Genomic DNA, 19,990 nt, shown 5'->3' on the forward strand with positions numbered 1-19,990 from the left:
AACGTCGACAGCTGCGACTTGAGAGAAGCCAAGAGACTACGAAACCACAGCAGAAACCAACAAAAATTCATTGCAACACTAAGGGCAAAAGAGTGCACATCAGGACTTGCGACTAAAGAAAATCTCTTTTATTTTGACTTTCCCAACAAGTTGGAGTCAAATGAAAGAAAAGGAAAGAATCAAAAGAAGCAGAAGTCATTTGTCCCTACTTTAAAGCCTCGCACACAAATCCACAAACTTAAACGCAAAACACAAACCAACAACATCACCACTTTATCCAAATGTTTATGCTGCAAACAAATTTGAGGTTCCAAATATACAGTTAATCTCTCTAGAAGGAAAAACTCAGTAGGGATGACAAATTAGGAATTTGTCGAGGATAAAAACTCTGTTGTTAAAAAATAAAATAAAATAAAGGATTTCAGATGATCAGTTAACGGTTCGTGACATCAAAATCATTCTGACTAAACTAGAAATTTTAAGAAACAAAAATCACTGAGGACTGCGGTTCTAATGTCACATCTAAACAAGCTGAAGGTTACTGCCGATGCTGCGCTAACTTAAAGGAGCTTAAAGGAGGTTCTGCAGGTGGCTAGCCGCTAGGCGGCACAACGCAATCATCCTCTGTTGGACAGCAGGGCGGCGCTGTCTGACCAGATTTAAAAGGCACTAATAGTCTGTTGTTGTATGACCTCCCTGCACAGCCACAAAGCAAACTGTGCAGTTTGCTGACCCATGTAGAAAAACAAAACAAAACATTCTTTTCTTTCTTTCGGAGTTCAAAAAGGATAATTAGACCATCTTAGCACAAACACTAGAAGCAAGTGTCAATAACTTCAGGCTTGTAGTTTTGGACTCTCTAGCCAACACAACTGTCAGATAGGAAATGTATGTTTGTATATATTTTTTTTTTTTTAAATAACGTCTTGTGAGTCAAGACTTGATTTTATTTTGGTGAAATGAAGAGAGAAAAAAAAGTTGCTTTAAAACTTCCCGAATCTCTAGATTTGACGATTCATCAGATCTTCACATCCAGCAACATAACAATGTAGATTTTCATCAACGCTTTTTTGCAGATTGGTCAATTGGCAGGTGCCTCAGCCAATCACGGCCCAGCACTGCGATAGTCAGTTTCAGCTCAGGTCCATGTGACTAAACTCTGGAAGCGAGACTTCCGGAATCAATGTTTGTTTCCATGGCGACAGCCAAGTGAAGCTCATCCAAACATCTTCAGCTTCAACTTTTCTACATGGAGAATATTTCCACAAAACAAAAACGACGGGGAAAAAATAGCTCAAAAACTTAAAAACAAAAATCAGTACCGAGTTTGAAGTCTTTAAAAAACAAAAAGGAAGGAAAAACATCTGGCTCCAAACGATGTCAGAACTGTTGGTGCTGGCTTCTTTGCATGCGGCCGTACCATTGGCTGGTGGACAGGAAGGGGCGGGCCATCAGGAGGTGACCAACTGGACGTAGTTGGCAGGGTAGAGGCCCACCTGGCCGCTGCTCAGCTGTCCTTTGCACCAGCCCTGCTCGTCCTCCGCACCCAGCTTCAGCAGCTCCTCACCTGCAGGGGGCGTCATGCGTCATTCACAGAGACACTACTAAAAAAAATTAAACTGTTGTGTTGTTTTCCCGTGGCCATATTCTGCCCATATTTTTGCCATATTTTAAAGCATGGCAAACTTCGGCCCGTTAAGCTTTTTAATCTGGCCTGCAAAACTTAAGAAATTATATCAATAGTAAGTAAGTCAGAAAATAGCTGTATTTCAATCATTTTATTCAGTGTTCTAAGAGTCGTTTCAATAAAGAGCCAAATACTGTGGGGCACATATTTTGTTGTAACTTTGCTTTTGTTGATTTTCAATTGACATTAAAGCATGTTTTCTACATATCCAATGATATATTTTTTTTTCCTCCTATGAGGTTGTTCACCAAAACACTCCATCCGTCTGCTGCTGCTCCGGCCCCTCTGTCAAATTGTAGAACCCATTGTGGCCCCACCAGTCAAAGACTTTTCCCACCCTGAGTTTAGAGGGTAAAGACATTCTTATTTTAAAGCGTTCATACCTGCTTTAAAGCTCAGCTCGTCGGCCTCCTGGCCCGCGTAATCGTAGAGCGCTCGGACGGCCACGCCCTCGGCCCGCTCCTCCTCGCCGTCCTCCGCCGCCTCCACGCCGTTCACAGCCACAGACTTCTTGGGGCCGTCGTCGTCCGACCAGTCGGAGGAGTCGTCCTTCCTGCAGCCACCGCCACACGTCAACCAATCAGCTTCCCAGTTACTGTTTTCTCGAGAGCTACAGGACCGCCGCCCCTGCCATGTTCTCATGTCATTTCACAAAACAGCTTCGCCTGATCGGTCGGGAAAACAACAATCAGCGAGGATTATATGCAGCCGCCATCTTTTCTGGTAACTGCTTGAAAATGGAAATACGATGTGCAAATGTCTGGCAAGCATTTACAATCGGTTGAATATTTTTCTGGAATAAGTAAAACAAACCCACTGAAGACAAGACACAGTTTCAGTATTATTATTATTATCATTATTATTATTATTATTATTATTATTATTAGTAGTAGTTGTTTTCTTCTTCCTGCTCCCTTCTGACAATGGACATAAAAATTGTGAATTTTGGTATCATTGATGTTATGTAATATCATGATTGGAACAAATAAATAAATTAAAAATCATCATTATGGTTATTATCAGGTTATTATAATTTTATTAACATCATCATCATTATTATTACTATTATTATCATTATTATTATTATTGTCAGGAAGACATCGTGTGATGTCAGAAATATTCTTAATGCTAATAATAACAATAATGAAGAAGAATAACAAGCGATGGAATGTTGCGTTTAGTCTTCCTACCTGCTGCCAGCGTTGACGGTGATGGGGCTCGGCGGTGGGTCGTGTCCGCCCGCCGACACGATGTTGGTGAGGGTGACCACGTTGTCCTGCGAGTGGCCGCCGCCGCCACTGCGCTCCTTCCTGCTGATGGTGCGGCTCGTCTCCGGGGACCACTCCTGCACAGGGGACACAAAGACAGATTTCCCGTTGCTGGTTGTCTACCGGTTCAATTCATATTTTTTGAATCCAATCAGACCTGCAGTCATGAGAGTTTGAGTGAAGCACAAATATGTAGCACAAAAAAGCCGAAAAGACGAAGAACAGGCCTCAGAATCAGGGTCGGCATCATAATGTGGTACAATCTTGTGATAAAAAAAAAGTACAAAGGACAGTAGAATTATACATGCACCGCTAATGAAATCTGTTTTTCTTGAACAGCAAACGTCTCAGAACCGTCCAAGACTTGACATTCAATTTTGGGTGGGCAGAAAAAAAATGACACTTTCAAATTAAATTTAATTATTAATTAAATTTAGTCAATTTAATTATTAATTAAATTTAGTGGATATTAGATTACTTTTAAGGAGTAATCAGTAATTGGATTACTTTTATGGAGTATTCCCAACAACACTGACTACGACACAAAGACACAAACACTACTCAACATAAACCTTCTGCAGAGGAAGCGCAGCTGTTGACTGGCTGAGTCAACAATTTGCTGTGAGATGTCGAGCATTACCAAAAGGAAATTCAGGGGAATAAAAAAGCAAGAAGTGTGCCCTTCCGTCATCAGAACACCGGGTGTCGCTGCACCGTGCATTATCAACAACCTCAGCTGTTTGTGTGTCTCTGTTGTGTTTTTATGTTGCCAGCGGTGCGAGGCTGAGGTGGAATCTGTAGACTTCCACTGACGACTACACGTGTGTGTGTGTGTGTGTGTGTGTGTGTGTGTGTGCGCGCGCGCATTCCTGACCCCACTCAGAGCTCTCAGTCACACAACAAGGCTTTCACTGGGAGGCTGTTTAATATGCAGACTGAGGACACACACTTTCATTCTAAACTAGTGTAGAGGAGGGCTCTGTGTGTGTGTGTGTGTGTGTGTGTGTGTGTGTGTGTGTGTGTGCGCGTGTGTGTGTGTGTGTGTGTGTGTGTGATGCACACCTCAAACTGCGGCCAGTTCATGCTCATGCCCGGTCCGTGGGTGTTCCTCCACCATCTCAGGTCGTCATGGTCGCTGGCTGTCTGGATGATGTCGCCCAGGTCCAGGTGCAGACTTTTGAACCTATTGGCCAAAACAGCTGTCAATCATCACATCATAACACCGCTACCATGGCAACCATCCCACCTCCTCCTTCTGTTGTTTTAAATGGACGTCGATGTTTGTTGGTTTTGCCAGTTGAGGCGGACGTGAGAGAAAACTCCTGCCTCAGCCACCAGATGGCAGTACAGGCACATTTCGCTCAAGCGGGTTTTTTTTTGTTTTTTTTTTCAACCCTCTGCCATTTGGTAAGCGGTTAACTCGTCTCGAACTGCGACAGTGATAAACGGTTTCAAGGTTTTCCAGATCACATGGTCAACATTTACCATTTAGTTTCTAATCAGCCATGAAGACGAAACAATAAAGTCGAGTGTTTGTCGCTGCCGCAGCCAGTTAATGTGCTGCCACCTGGTGTCTGATCAGGGTGGAATTCCAAATAAGATCAGCGTGCATTTTTTTCCTTCTCACTTGAGTTTGTTTACACTCACAGATTAAAAAGACAACAACCTAGATACCTTAACAAGGTCTGGACTGTATTACTGGGACCAGCATTTCCCAAACTGTGGGCTTAATATTTGTAAACTATACAACAACTAAATCATTGTGTATATACATATATTAAATATTATATATTATTTTCATGGTTGCACTCTGTTTTTCCCTCATCATTAGACAAGCAAAAAATGGGAACCTCTGTTGTTACTGGCTGGACTGCACAATGACTGGTGTCTGTGTGTGGACAGCTCCTTGGAAACTCTGCCATACTGAAGGTGCGGCAACTTGACTTTTCTGATGCTGGGTTAGAGGTCGTGGAGCTTCCTGCGTGTCTTTTGTTGGGAACCGCTGACTTCAAGGACTGAGGTGACAGCCGCAGGGTCAGGTGGTCTTTGTTTGCTCTCATTGTGTTTGGCACTGTGACAAGACCGCAGTCAAAGCGTTTGTGGTCTCGCCGCTAAACAGCGGCTCTGTGAGCACTGGAGGGGTCAATAGTTAATCAACAACACGAGTTTTCTATTAACTCCTACGAGCGAGCGAACACACACACACACACACACACACACACACACACACACACACACACACACACACACACACACACACACACACACACACACACACACACACACACACACACACACACATTCCTTTGCATTGAGCTGTGCTCCATAAATCTCCTGACCACCCTCTGTTCTTTAAAGGTGTGTGTGTGTGTGTGTGTGTGCATGCGTGTGCGTGTGTCGTACTCGTCTCTGGCAGACAGGTCGAGGTGCTTGTGGATGTCCAGCAGCACTTCCTTGAAGAAGCGCAGCCGCTTCCTCTCGGCCTCCTGCGTCAGGTCGAACACCTGCTCCATGTCCTCCATGTAACGAGGGTTGCAGCGGTTCAGGTCCTCCAGGGACTTTGTGTAGCGCTCCTTCGCCTGTGTCACACACAGTGGACATCAGCTCATTTATGAGGTCACAAAGAGCATTGGGCATTTACTTGGTGAGTGGAGTGTCCCCCCCCCCTCCCCCCCCCAAAGCCATGTGCCTCTTATTCTGCCTTGTTTTAGTCCCTTTTCCAAACACGTGGAGGGTCCAACCAAGGATTTGTTCTCGCGAGAGGCTGTAAACAGAGGGCTAAATATGTTGGTCATTAAATAATGTGATGCAGATCCACTGGAATCCAGGAAGAAAAATAAAGACCTGAAGATGGTTTGGGTGTGGGTCCTTTAAATTGTTAGCAGGGCCAGCAAGCTAGCAAGCTAGCATAACCACGATACACCTCCGATACACTTGATGTCTGTAAACGGTGACCAGGATGCACATGTATGCGGACAGCACAAAACATTTTGAAAAAAAGAAAACATTCAACAGAAACTAGCTGTGTTTCCATTACGCCTATAATCATCGCAACAAAAAACACTGAAACCTCTCAAATATCGCTAAAAGGTTTTTAACGCTCTCGTGAGGTGGTTTCTCAGATATATATCTGCATAGAGGAACAACGCAAAAGTGTAATAGAAGCACTTTTTTTTCGCATTTACCCTTCACCAATGTACGGGGTCACATGACCAGTTCACCTCCTGTGAAAATGGCGTGTTATGCTTGGGAGAAGGAGGAGACGGAATATTTTTCTACAAGTAATCAAAGAGAAAAACAAAAACAAACAATATAAAAACACAAGATTTTACGAAAGTTATGGCTTATGCGCTTCGCGCCACTCAATGGAAACACCTGCAAATCACAATTGTACTTCGTCGAAATTTAAGAAATATTCCTTTTATTTTGCGAAAAAACTGTAATGGAAACGCAGCCACAGGGACTGAAAAAGCCCCTGACTTTTTGTTTTACCAGCTGGCAGCGGTGCAGCCGACTGTGTGTGTGTGTGTGTGTGTGTGTGTGTGTGTGTGTGTGTACGCGCATTAGTTTTTGCTCCAACACTGAAATCACGGCTGTCATCCTGAGCGGGCGAGATCGATCTGACGATACATGCGAGTCATTCCCAGGATTTTCCTGTTTCTCCCCTCAGAAGCCGCAGCTTGGGTTTGCGCGGAACAGAGGGGAGACAAGCCCGGTCCTGTCTCCAAAAGCCAAAAACACAGTCAGGTATGTTTTTTCTGGACTCAGTGACACACCCAGAGTGCTACACCTGAGAGTGAGAGAGAGAATGAGTATGTTTTGTACTTTCTCAGCCTCCTGGTTGCAGCGCTCCACCCTGGCTGTGCATTTGCGGACTTCCTCCTGCGACTTGGTCGGGTCGGCCTTGGCGTGCGTTTCCCTGGTCATGGCCGTCCACTCCTCCTTCCTGGTCTGATGGTAGCCCTTCTTATTGACCTCCACCTTGAGAGGCAGGCACACACACGCACGCGGACACAAAGTTTAATGTTCACGATCAACTGTTGAACATTTGTACACGTCGTGAGGGGATTTTATTTTAATGTTCTTTAATCAGAATTCAATGTCCATGGCTCAGGTGTCTATGAATTGGTAGAAACAACACCGGCTACGATGGAAACCCCACCCACCAGCAGTTGACCTTCACGACCTATTCCATAGCCAGCCACCAGGGGGCCATCAAAATTGCTCCAGTTTCGCTTTTTTCAGTATCAGCATTCTGAACACCAGCTCTTATTTTGAAAGGCGCTCAAAAATAACAGTGGGGTCAAACAGTCCAGGACAATGTCACTCATCCTGGAATGTCGCACAGATAAGGCAGGATGCGACACAGAAAGTGAGCAAATAATCTGGTTGCATCACGATCCAAGGTCAGCCGCAAGGTCACGGGCTCCTCTCACCTCCTTCAGCTTGCGGACCCAGGGTTTCTGGGCTTTGCGGAAGCCGTCGTCGGCGTCCCTGGTCTCCCTGAAGCCGCCCATCATCTGCTTGTGGTAGGCCTCCTTCTGCCAGTAGCGCGTCTTCTCGCTGTCGGCGCCCGCCAGGTGCTCGCGCAGCTCCAGGTGCAGCTCGCTCAGGCGGTCGGCCGCCTGCATGAAGGCGTGCCAGGCTTTCTCCAGCGTGCCGTACTGAGGGCCTGAGGGCAGAGGGAGCGGAGAAGGAGGAGGTTCAGCGGGAGGTTCCTCCACTTCCAGCTTCACATCAGGCTGGGAACAGTTCAGATGAGTGGATGGACACATTTTAAAAAAAAAAACAGTAGATCAAAATTAAAAAGTCCAAAAAAGGGACGAGTAAAGACGGAGGCTTTGCACCCGGAACTGAAGTGACGTTGGTGACGAGGTGCAAGTCAGTGTGGCAGTACTCAAGAGTGGTCTTGGTCTCAAGACCACTTTTTAAGAGTCTCGTCTCGGACTCGGAGGCATTTTTACTCGGCCTTGGACTGGTCAGACTTGGGATTTTTGATCAAGACTCAAGAATCAAGGCTCAGCTAAACACTGCAATGACAGATAATAACAGAAAGGTACAATCCAGCTGCTGCCGCTTTATGCTTCTGTTTGCGACAGCCAGAGTGACCACAGCCCCTTGTTCCCAGTTCATTTTTTAGTTTTTTATTTTATGAAGCAAAGTTGTTTTTTTGAAAACGGTTCAAGAAAGTTGGCAAAACAGCAAAATGTTTAAGAACATTATTCAAAGATACCTTGCTGAAAAGAGGTGCTGCTGTTCAATTTAGAAGCAAGCTTTTTTGTTTTGTTTTGTTGTGATTTTTCTTTGCTAGATAATGTCTTGGTCTTGGTTTGGTGCAAGTGCCTGTGTAATGGAAGAAGCATCCCAGCCCGGTGCTGCTCACCTTTCTCCACCACGCCCCTCCACCTCCGGGCCCAGTCGCCGAGTTGCAGGGCGTAGCTCTTCTCTATCTTGGCCCTCTCCTGGAAGCAGCTGACCAACTCGTTGCACAGCCGGTGGCCGTCGTCCACCCGCTTCACCGTCCGCTTGTAGTTCCCCGGCTGCAAGCAGGCGACAGGTTTGGTGAGCAAGGCTGGCGAGGCTGCGTGCAAGTCAGCGCATCGTTCGTTCATTTACTTTTCAAAATAAAACTAAGGAAAAAGGGAAAAACTATTTGATGTCGGGGTTTTTTTTCATTTTAGCTCTGGAAAGTGATACTGAAATTTTTTTTTGTTTTATTTGGCTTTGGTTTTATTTTCAAAAATTAATGACACAGGGCTCAGCGCAGGGCCAGGCATGACAGAGGATCAGACGGTGAGAGGAGCCGCAGCTTTACTGTCAATCAGCGGGGACTCATTAGACTCGGCCGCTCTGTAAACACCACCGCCGCCTCTTTAACCTTCAACACAGCAGCAGGTGGGCAGGCCAGAGGCCCGGAAGACTGCCGGTGAGGTTTGACTTCAGTGTCAAAGGTCAAACGATATGCTGCCCATGGGGCCAGTCACCGAGTCCCCAAATTCACTTCACCGTCGTTTGTGTTTTCTCCAACTGAAGTCAGAGGGTGATGCATTGTGGGCCGTTTTCTCTCTCTACCTCCCAGAAGCTGCCGGAGCTGCCCAGGTCGCTGAGGTCTCCGTTGGAGGACATCCTGCGGTCGGCCTTGCAGCACAAAATGATGGCGGCTGCAGGAGAGACTGCGGAGACGGACGGAGGAGAGGGGCAACATGTTGAAAACAACAACTACAACAATTTCAGAATGGGTTCTATGGGTTCAGAATGGGATTTGTTTTGCTGCTCCACTGGAGCCTGGGGTGAAGATGAGAAGATACTGCTGGTGGAGCAGGAGAGCAGCAGAACATCCAGGTGAGTTCCTGGAAAGAACAGTTCAGGAAAACTGTGACTGTTCCAAAAACGACAAAATAAAAGCATGCACACATATATGCACACATCATATATATGTGTGTGTGTGTGTGTGTACACACACACACACACACACACACACACACACACACACACACACAATTCAAAGTGTCAGAGCAGCAAATGAGAGGTTTAATAAACACACACACACACACACACACACACACACAATTCAAAGTGTCAGAGCAGCAAATGAGAGGTTTAATAAACACACACACACACACACACACACACATATGACATGTGTGCATGTCATATATGTACCCCACACACACACATATATATATATATATATATATATATATATATATATATATATATATATATATATATATATATATATATATATATATATATATATATGTACACACACACACACACACAAATTCATTCATTCAAATGTCATTCAAACATTTAAAATATATTTTATATGTAGTATATATTAATGTTGCGAAATTAAACTTGACTAACTTATGGCTTCTAAAAGTGAATATATTTTCTGTGGCTACTACAATTAAGTTTAAGCTTCTGCCCTCAGGCAGCCAACACAAGGCTGCTGAATGTGGGCTCCAGGGTTTCGGAAGAGTTTCTTTTCAAGAGCAACCTCGACACTAAACCCCAACTGGCAACAACTTCTTCACAATCATCAGGCACATCATTTATAGGAAAAATGCGCCTCATTCAGACCACTGCATGAATGAAGTAGTTTTTATTCATCACTTCCTGCTGAGCCACAACGTTCTTTGTCAGTGGAGATAACAAGCACGCTCCCAAAACAACACGGTTGGAAGGCAGCGCGTGATTGAAACCTGCAGGGACAAAGTGGGAGACGAATCCAAACAAATGTCTCCCGTGAATGTGTGACGTTGGCAGTGCAGCAGCCAATGGGAGGCCGGATCGGGCCGGGCCGAGCGTGCAACTGCTTGTGTTGCATACCAGCTGCAGGAGGGGCCTCGACTTGGAGCGCTTCGCAGCAGCGTGTGCGCACGGCCGCGGACTTGGTAGGTTGTGTGTTTAGTCTGTGGAGGCTGGGAACGTTTCAGCCAGTGGTGGGCAGCCAGGACCAGCAAGGCCTTCACTGCTGGCCTAAACATACTCACATAAGTTAAGTACTAAGTACTTCTAAATATGATAATAAAGTTATTCCCCTTTGTCTTGTCTTCTTCACGTCATTTTCATCCACTCGGTCACGCTGCTTCCATCGTTGTACAGTTTTTATCCAATCATATTTCAGCTAGCTTGTCTTGCCAGGTTCTATAAAAATCTGCCTTCAGAATCAACACTGCAGGCTCTTGTTTGTTGTAAGTGAAGGAACCACAGTCAGTTGTGGCAGCCAATCAGATCTTGAGTCTGCGATGCCAAGGCCAGCGAGTTGGCTTTACGCTGAACTGTGATTGGATTAGCACTCATGAAAGTCGGACAGACTTAACTAACCCGGGAGATCCAAAGGCAGAGGGAGGAGAAGGTCAATCCTAAAATCATCTGCAAATTTTTAATCTAAATAAAATGTTGCATTATTGTTTAATAGTGCATTTTTTTCCAACAACAAATTCAAATGACGTGTTTAGTTTTATTTTCAATTAATAGCTTGTGTCGCTATTTTCTCTTTGGTGTCCTGAATGAAACGGAAACAATGCACAGCTTACTGGACATCCTTGTTGAAGCTCATAGTTTAATTTGGCTGAACTGAACTGAAAAAGTTGCATATAATCTGAGTTTTGAGAGGATCGATGGTATTATGAGGTGTATTAATTTAGGTAAGACCAAGTACAACGTTAATGAAGGCCTGAGACGTGAAATGCGCAGCCCACTGGTTCAGGTTAGCAGGTAGCTAACGACAAACAGGTCGTCACACCTCCCACCGAACAGCTGAGGTCTAGTCGCCTCTACAAGACTCTACAAGGAAACCCGTGGGCGTGCGCTGTGTGTGCTCGCATGCCACAGTTGAGTGTTGCACTATTTGACAGGCGGCAGGGGCATCTGCCACTAGCGTGCACGGACATGAGTGAAATAACTTTGCCGTGGATCGCTAATGACTGCTAGCAAAACGCTCTTGTGCGAGTCTAGGTGCGGCCGACTCAAAGGAGAACCTGCTTTCCCGCTCTAGCTGTGGCAGGAGGTTTGATCACCAAGCACGAGGAAAAATTTATGAATGCATTGAAAGGAACTAAAAATAACAAACGGCTAAAAACAGCTCCAAAGTTTCGCTAAAAAAGGTTCAATATCTTAGATTCACTAAACCATTACTTTGCAGTGAAGTCGGAAGACTTTGAATGGAAGGTCCTCAGACTTTTGGATGGAAGGTAAAACATCTTCAATTAGTTGAGAAAGACACCCAGTCGCAGACATCTCAGCACTTTCAGACTCTTCTGACCCGGGCTGAGAACCTTCACAGGTGTGTGTGACATCACTTCACTGCTAGATGCTGCACTTCTCACTGCACGTCCACCAAATCCAATTGTCTCCCTGCAGGTCCTCAGTGCCTCCGGTGTAGCAGCGCTGAACCTCAGTACAGAAAACTGCAGCCAGAGGGTGGCGCTCTGAGTGTTTCTGTTGGATTCTTATGTTCTCTTACAAATGACAATTTAAGCTAGGACTTTTTGAACCATGTTGAAGTAGCAGAAGCTCGATTGGACATATTCCAGTTCAGTTTTGGAGACACAAGAGAAGACGGTCTGGTGCAGTGCCTTTGCTGGCCTCTTTTAGTTTAGTCTGATTCACTATCATGAAAAGGCGTGAAAATGATCCAGTAAAAATGTGAAATTTTCACGTAATTACAAATTTTTTTTAATGCCCAATCCCCCCCCCCCCCCCCGGCCGTACAGCCACAATAGGCTGATAATAATTAATAATCAGATATCAAATGTCATTATGTGAAAGCAGTGCGCCACCTAGGGGCTGCGGCACCAGTGCAGCGCAGCAGTCTGCTTCATGCAGCGACCTTGGCTCTGTGCACGACTGTCATCTTCGCCACCGTTTACTCTCTGCGCTGCACTGAACACACGGTCGTTAAACTCAGATTAACCAACACACACACGCACACCCACACACACGCACGCACGCACACCAGATTGTCCAGGAGGTCAAGGACCTGCTGGAGCTGAGGACAGTGTGGTCGGAGAGCACAGAGATATTTTCAGGGCCGCGCAGCAGTTTGAAGACAAACTTAGAAAAGCAAAATCAATTCATCTACGATTTATTTTTCGTGTTTCGCCATTTCTTAGCTGTGCATTTATTTTTGCTGGCAAAAGAAGAAAGTCCGTACTTGTCACAGGGGCTCATGGCGACAGGATTGATTGATTTATTTTTTTTTTAAACCATGTTTCGGTCCGTTAACAGCAGCACACAGCTTTATTTGCTCCATCCACAGCCAAATTTTCTAATCTGTAGTTTTGAGTAGCAAATTCCAAAGAATTCCAACAACCTACACAAGAAAGAAAGATTAAAAAAAAAAAAAAAAAAAAAAAAAAAACTTGATTAAAGGGTAATCATAGATAGCAGTCTCTAAGATAAAGTGGCTAACTACTGTTTTTAAAGATAAAACGTGTCAATGAGTGAGCTTCAGACTTTGGACAGTTGAGCCTCAGCTGGCAGCAGTTCTCCAGTCTGGCTGGTTGCAACATAACCAATCAATCAATGTCACAATCCAAACTGCCAATTAATGACCAATTTAAGAAAATAAAACAAAAGAAAACAGGAGGGAATCATTTTCCCAGACGCTCCAGTTCGGTGCTTTGATCCACTAACCGAGTCAGAGCTCAACATCTGTTCAACAACAAGAGGCTGCGAGTGGACAGAAGGCGTTTCTGACGGTAATGCGACACCAAAGCATCTTGTGATGTGGACACGGTTCCTCCCAGCAGCACACAGAGATGACAGGACGACCGGAGTCCCACACCTCCGCTGTGGTGCCGAGCGAGAGGTGTGGCTCCCACCACCGATCCCGTCGCTTCATCTGGCGGGCCTGTAATCTTGGAAAACCACGGAATTCATCTTCCCATCTCAGCTGGGAAGGAAAGGCAGCGACGCAGAGCGGTGCTGGTGGATCTTCAGCGCTTCACGCTGCTGCCAAAGCCAGCGGAGGATACGTGGCCGGACAAACGGAAAGTGGTCCTCCATTAAAAATGAAGAAAATGTTTCACATTCATTTATCCATAACACCGGTAGCACATTGCTGACGTGTTAAGCAGCCGCGAACTCAACGGGAGGCCTCACTCTGAGCAATTTATTAGGAAGAACTAGATAGGAGATAGTATATGTGGAACCTGTGAACAGCAGCAGTGCAAAGATGGCAAAGATGAACAGCTGCCAACGAGTTAATCTGGCTGTAGCCAGGTTTAGAATGGAACACTATCGATTTTTTTTTTTTTTTTTTTTAACATTCTTTTTGAAATCGATTGAAGATTCCAGGTCGACTATTTGCATGTGACGTGATCTGTTCCAATCTGGTGTTTACACGAGCCGCTGCACAACACGCAGATCGCTGAAAAACATCACGCTATTGACCCAAGGCGGAGGTCCGTCGGCCGTGGTTCTTTTGACACTTCTGTTCAAGCCACAGGTCGATACTTGGAAGCACTGAAGATGAAGAAGAGAGGGCGTCCGAATGTTTCCACTGTCTTTCAGTCTGTGAGATCTTCATCGACTTTTATTTGAACGGGTCAGCTCGGCACTGTTCTGCTTGCAGAAAGACTGCAGCCTGACAATGTTGCTTCCAACTGTTTACATTATTACGTTTGGCTTTTAATTGGTTTGGGAAAAGGAATATTCAACCCCTCTGAAAGTGAATGAAATTCCATTTGGTTTAAGCCTGTTTATTCTGACTAAGGTGTTTAAATAGAGGATTTTTATTCGGTTTTTACCCAAGTATAATTGGAATATTTGGCGCCATGTAAGCCCTGGCGATTATCAGTTGGTAGCATCATCATCAAACACGGTTCTCTTGCTGTGTAGCCGGACTGAACGTCACTCCTCTGTAAATGATTGTTGAGTGAATCAGTTGAGGAGTGAGTGCTCCGTCTTCCCTCTCATCTCTGGCAGTCATGAGGGAGCCACCAGGAATTACAAGTCAACAGGATACAGCAGCGGTGACACAGCGACATCACATAGTAGTAGAACACGGCAGTGGCCTGCGGCCTGCTGAGTGGTTCCATTCCATGACCGTCTTCTATACATTCAAATGAAAAGAGACGCCAGCAAGCAAACACCTGCAGCTGTGTGCGCCATCTAAAAACACACAATCCAGGCCTTTGTGAACTCAATCCCAGGTCTCTGCGGAGCAGCGCGACAGGACAGGAGAGTCGGTCGGCTGGCTTTAAAGAGAAATGGGTCAGTGAAGAGGAGGAGGAGGAGGAGGAGGAGCAGGAAGCAGGTCCAGACCTCATAAGCTGCACTGGCTCATTAATCTGATTAATGCACAGCAACAGTTTCCCTTCCGTACGTTTCTGCCCGCAGAGGCCTCACGCACCTCCTTGCCTGCTAGCTACTGTGCCCTCCTGCAGGGTCAGTGAGGGAGTGAGAGAGTGAGGGAAGGCTCCGCAGGCCCCACACATCCATAAACAGGAGGCGTCTCTCCGCTGCCAACAGCTGGCCTCGGCAGCGGCAGCAGCAGCAGCAGCAGCAGCAGCTGTGTGCCACAGCGCCAAATCACAGACTCGACGTTTAGAGAAACAAAATGGTAACCGCGGCTGCTGGAGGCAAAGTCATAATCTGCACAACACTCGGTCTGGGCGATGTTGTTGTTATGGTTCTACAGAGACGTCTCCCCTTTCAATCGCCTCATCTTACAGCTAGTAAAACCGGAGAAACAGCCTCAAGTCACTCAAGACGCCGCACAATTAATGCCCTCGCTGGTCAGTTTATGTGCAATAGACGGCAGCACCGCAAGACGACCTGCGTGCAATATGTGGGTCAAATCCAGCTCATTTTATATGCATCTGTTCCTCATTTTAGTATGTACAATGCTTACCTATGATGTTTAGTTTCTCTTTCTAGTGCACCACGCACCTTATGCCTGTCTGTTAATGCTGACTCAGGGACATGCACAAGAATTCCAGTGTGCCTGTTTTAACCCGTTTTTTAACTTGTACCAACGGTGCTGAACTCAGCTGCACGAGGCATCTTCAGTGCAGGAGCAACAGGAGGTTCTCCAACATGACAGAACCCATGTGACGGGCACAAACTAAACACAACATTGATGTCAATGTGACAAAGAAAACCAACATGTCAATACTTTCACCCCATGAAGCAGCCTCAGAGGGTCACTGAAAAACAAAGCGTCTGCCCCGGTGCACCCAGACGGTCCAAATGTCAGACTGGTTTTCACTGGTGGACGGTGGGGAGCGCGACAGACACAACAGAGCCACGAAACAGAGCACGTGAGAGCACAGAGAGCACAGAGAGCAAGGACCTACCTGATCAGAGGTGGAAAACAGACGCGGACGCAACGTCCAGATTGAAGACGGACGGTCTTGGTTGTGGGTGGTCCTGAATGACAGAGTGGGGCCAGACAGAAGCACCGGCGGCAGCAGCAGCAGGCGGACAGGAGAGACAAGCAGAGCAGCGAGCAGTTAGAGCGTCACGGCATCACGAGGCTGGCCGCCGGCTGCCAGGTGGCACATTCTGGATGAAGAGGAGAAATGCCACACGAGGTGCCGGCCGCGGAGGGTTAATGAGAGGATGAGGTCAGAACAGTTTAGCGGCCAGGTGGCGAGCTAGCCAGGTGAAGAGTTGGAGAGGAGGCGTCGGGTCAGGAAAATCAGCAAGTACATGGCACTTCACAGTTAAAGGGCCAGAGGATAAAATATGGCTTCATTTATGACTTTATATTGGTAAAAGCTTCATAAACGGCCCATAAATGCAGTAATAAAAGTGTATACTGACAGCACAATAAAAGTAATTTGGTTTTCCTCCCCCTAGAACAGTTCTTATCTATACATAAGAATAAACAAAGATCAAGGGCCTTGCACCCTGACAGCGCATTTTGTAATTAGGGTGACTGCACGCATCCTCAAATACACCAACGAAGAAGAAGGTGGACGAGGCATCCAGGTTTGTACTCACAGGCCACTGTAGTTCACTGGCAAACTCGGGAGAGGGAATGTACGTCCCTAAGTGGACTAAAGTGAAAGAGCGCTGCAACCAATGATGGAACCACTTGATGTTGCTGTTTCTTCTTAGAAATCTCCAAATATTACACACTTAACTTTTCAAACGTGTAACCGTTCACCCGCTGCTTTTTGTTTACCTCCGATCCTGACGACACGGCACTTCATTCATTGCCAACAAGTCACCTCACATTAGCGCTACAACCAAGAGACTCAGTGCTACGCCGAGTTGGCTATGCCCAAAGAACAAGCGCAGCGTAACCGCTGCAACCACTTCATGGAAAAAAGGCATTCGCTATAGTTTATATTTCACATCTCGTGAGGATGTAGGAGGTTTGTGTCACGCTGAGATGGGAACCAGGCGACAGCCGATCTTTGACACAATCACTCGCACAAGCGCTTGACCCAAGCATGTCAACAAACAATCTGGAAGGAGTAAAAGAACAGTAACTGCAAGCTAAGCAACACACTTTGTAAACCCCCTCCCCGCTGGTGACTCAGTCACTCCAGCTACATCTCCAGGTCACGTGACGAAGCTCCGGGTGGAGAAGGGGCGGGGCCGGAAAACCCAAAACCGAGGCCGATCGCAAACAGTGCAATAGCAGAGTCAAAGGCTTCAGTTGGGAGGAAAAGGACAAGTCAGCCTTGTTCCCGCACACATACACACACGCGCGCAGACCAAACTCATCCCTTTGCAACACCACGCCGCAGCGGCCACGTCGGGCCCAAACCGTCTCTCTGCTCTCTGCCAGCTCGGCCACAGATTAACCCAGAACCTGCTGTTACATTTGAGCGCGTTAAGCCTTGCTGTCGAGTAAAACACAGCCAGGACTGACTTGTCCGAATTCTGCGTCAATACAGCTTCCGTGAGAATATCAAACCGTTGCTTCTGGTTTTCACATTGACAGGTTTTTTTGGTTTGTTTCTTTGTTTCTTACATATAATTGAGAAGAGTTTCATTTCATTCTTAACACACACACTTGAAACGTTTTGATGACATTCCCGCACACTTACGTCATTTACTATGAATGTCACTGTAAAATACCACAAAGTCCATGCATGAACATATCTTTCAAGTAGAAAATGTTTAGATATAAAATTGGTTGACAGGTAATCATTAAGTAGAAACATAATGTAAGGGACATGACCTATAGATGTAATCTCATCAGAATTCTTTGACAATCAGCTGCACCAATCAGGAGTGTAAAAGCTTTCAACCTGAGAAGAAATTAATTTTTTTTTAACCTCGTATAGCTTGAGTGGCTCAAACAGCAATGCAATCTGAGGAGCCCGGGGGCTAACATTCGGCGCAGACGTATTGTGCATGCATGAAATTCCACTGGCTTGGCAGGTTTCACGGCCTGAAGCCTTGCTCCTACCTACAACCCTGAACCCTGAATCAGCCAGGCAGCTCGGCACAGACGGCTAAGAATCATCTCCCCGCCTCCCAAGCTAACAATGAATTTGCTCTGAAGGTATTCCCAGTGGACGCTAACAATAAGGTACTGTGCCTTTCAAACTCCATTCTACCTGTGCACTGTAACTTGTGATTTATGCTTCAAACGCTACTTTTTCATTTTCATACATCAGATGTGCGCACTCTATGCTCGCAAATCATGAAGCTGCTGATTGAATAATAATAATAATAATAATAATAATAATAATAATAATAATAAACTTTTATTTGTACAGCGCTAAATCACAACCAAAGGCGTCTCAAAGCGCTTTATACAATCAGAGAGAACCAACCGGGCCCCCGGAGCAAGCAAGATGCGACAGTGGCTGGGAATGCTGATCCCATATAAGATTACTTTTTTACACCTTCAAAATACACAGACAAGTTAAGTCCGTTGAGTAATAAGCAACATCATCTTTGGATAGCCACTGTGCATATGCCAGCAAACATACATGGTCAAAATAGAATCATTTGGATGGATACAAAATGGTAAAATCTGAAAAGTTAGATTTGCTCTAGCTTATATTTCAAATGAAAATTGCACACTCCATCACAATGTTTCAACGTTAGCTCAATCCAACTACAGTTGCAAGCTAAGCGAGAGAAAACACATGTACCTTTTAAAAAGGTGATCAGAAATAGAATATATATATATATATATATATGTATATATATATATATATATATATATATATATATATATATATACATATATATATTGATATTTTCTATCAGAGCTAGCTTTTACTCTGACGAGAGTGGTTTTATGCCCTCTACTGGCCAAACTTCTAAAAATGCTCTTTGGACTTAAAAATAAATACGAAGAATCAAAATATTTATTTATTTATTTATTTATTAAATGAATAAATAAATAAAATAAATAAATCTATATATTTTTTCATTGAAAAACATAGCATATTTAAAAAAAAAAAAAAACCTGAGAGAATAAAACACTGACACTGGCATTTTAGCCAGGAGTCAAATTAGCATTTCGCAAGCTACAAGCTAATAGGCGCTGGGAAAGTTCAAATCGAAACGTTCATGTTGATGCACCTTGCAAATAAAACGAATAAGCGTATTTTTAAAACAAAAACAAATAGCCGTTTGAAAACAACATAAATTTGACAATTTGTGTCTAAATATTAATGACGTCAACGCTTCGTTGGCGCTAACAAAAGTCAAAGAACGAAACGCTTACATGACAGGATGTCATGGGTGTGCCAATAAGTGTCTGCGGGCGAGGGCTCCTTACCTGTCGGACTCCGTGCAGGAGGGCCAAGCTACAGTCCTGCCGGGGCCGCCGGGGCTCAGGTCGACCTGTCCGCCCTGCTCCGAATAACCTGCTGCGTTCGCTCTGCGCGGCCACCGAGAAGCGCGTCGGTCTTTCTTGTTTCACAGCTCCAGAAAGTGCGTCATGTTTAAAGTTTCTGTCAACAACAGTCGGTCCCCTTCGGCCACAAACAGCGATGAGAAGATTCCAGCAAAGGCTGTTCCACAAACTACGCTGCACAAAAATGTGCTTTGTCCTGCTCGACCGCGACTCACTGTAGTCCGTAAAGTCGGGGGGGGTAAAAAAAAAAGTGAAAACGCTCGTTTGTTTTTGCTACTATGTTTGCGACGAGTTGAAGCTGCGACGAGCTGCTGGGCTCGTCTTCCCTCCTACGATGCCGACTGTCGCCTGTTGTAATCAGATGCTGCTCGCCGAGATATCCATTCATCCTATTAGAGATTAACCCTTCGGTGTCTGCAGAGCGGCTTTGTGCTGCCTTTCCGGCCCGTCGGATAATCTACTACTGCCAGTGGGCCGTCGGTGGAAGTTACATGAATGTAAATTCGTTGTGGCATGAATGGGGAGTCAGAGTGGCCGCTTTCGCCACTGGACAGAAAAAAAAAAAAAAAAAAAAAAAGAATCTTATAATGATGACGAGTCGGAAGAACAATGAGACGTAAGGTTGCAATTATGATTCAAAATAAATTAAATGAAGCAACAAAATGATACAGAAAGTAGACATTAAAGAGACAAAATAATGGCATATAATGTAATAAAACATTATTTTACAAATTAGAAAAAAAT

The 19,990-nt window shown here is 45.2% G+C and overlaps 1 protein-coding gene across 3 annotated transcripts; it reads right to left on the reverse strand.

Moving 5' to 3' along the window:
- Nucleotides 1-113: 113 nt before the first annotated feature.
- Nucleotides 114-19,632, reverse strand: pacsin3 (protein kinase C and casein kinase substrate in neurons 3). Of its 3 annotated transcripts, none has more exons than XM_076011331.1 (11): nt 19,169-19,632; nt 15,768-15,840; nt 9,028-9,128; nt 8,339-8,495; nt 7,392-7,627; nt 6,781-6,936; nt 5,359-5,534; nt 4,018-4,138; nt 2,878-3,032; nt 2,071-2,240; nt 114-1,567 (listed from the first exon to the last, which is right to left on the reverse strand). In XM_076011331.1, exons 3-11 carry the CDS (start codon nt 9,079-9,081, stop codon nt 1,452-1,454), a joined length of 1,341 nt encoding a protein of 446 aa, XP_075867446.1. In that variant the 5' UTR covers nt 9,082-9,128; nt 15,768-15,840; nt 19,169-19,632; the 3' UTR covers nt 114-1,451. The 3 variants fall into 3 exon arrangements, with proteins under 3 accessions (XP_075867446.1, XP_075867530.1, XP_075867608.1); XM_076011415.1 differs by having other exon boundaries at nt 15,768-15,975; XM_076011493.1 differs by lacking the exon at nt 15,768-15,840.
- Nucleotides 19,633-19,990: the final 358 nt, after the last annotated feature.

The sequence above is a fragment of the Nelusetta ayraudi genome, unplaced genomic scaffold, assembly GCF_046127955.1.
Source record: "Nelusetta ayraudi isolate G7.1 ecotype Tasmania unplaced genomic scaffold, CSIRO-AGI_Nayr_v1 ptg000002l, whole genome shotgun sequence".
NCBI classification, from domain to species: domain Eukaryota; kingdom Metazoa; phylum Chordata; class Actinopteri; order Tetraodontiformes; family Monacanthidae; genus Nelusetta; species Nelusetta ayraudi.

Coding starts and splice junctions, on each gene's coding strand:
- pacsin3 (XM_076011493.1), bottom strand. CDS start 9,081: ATGTCCTCCAACGGAGACCTCAGCGACCTGGGCAGCTCCGGCAGCTTC. Junction 5,535..6,780: donor GCAACCAGGAGGCTGAGAAA/GTACAAAACATA, acceptor TGTGTGACACAG/GCGAAGGAGCGCTACACAAA. Junction 3,033..4,017: donor TGAACTGGCCGCAGTTTGAG/GTGTGCATCACA, acceptor TCCCCTGTGCAG/GAGTGGTCCCCGGAGACGAG.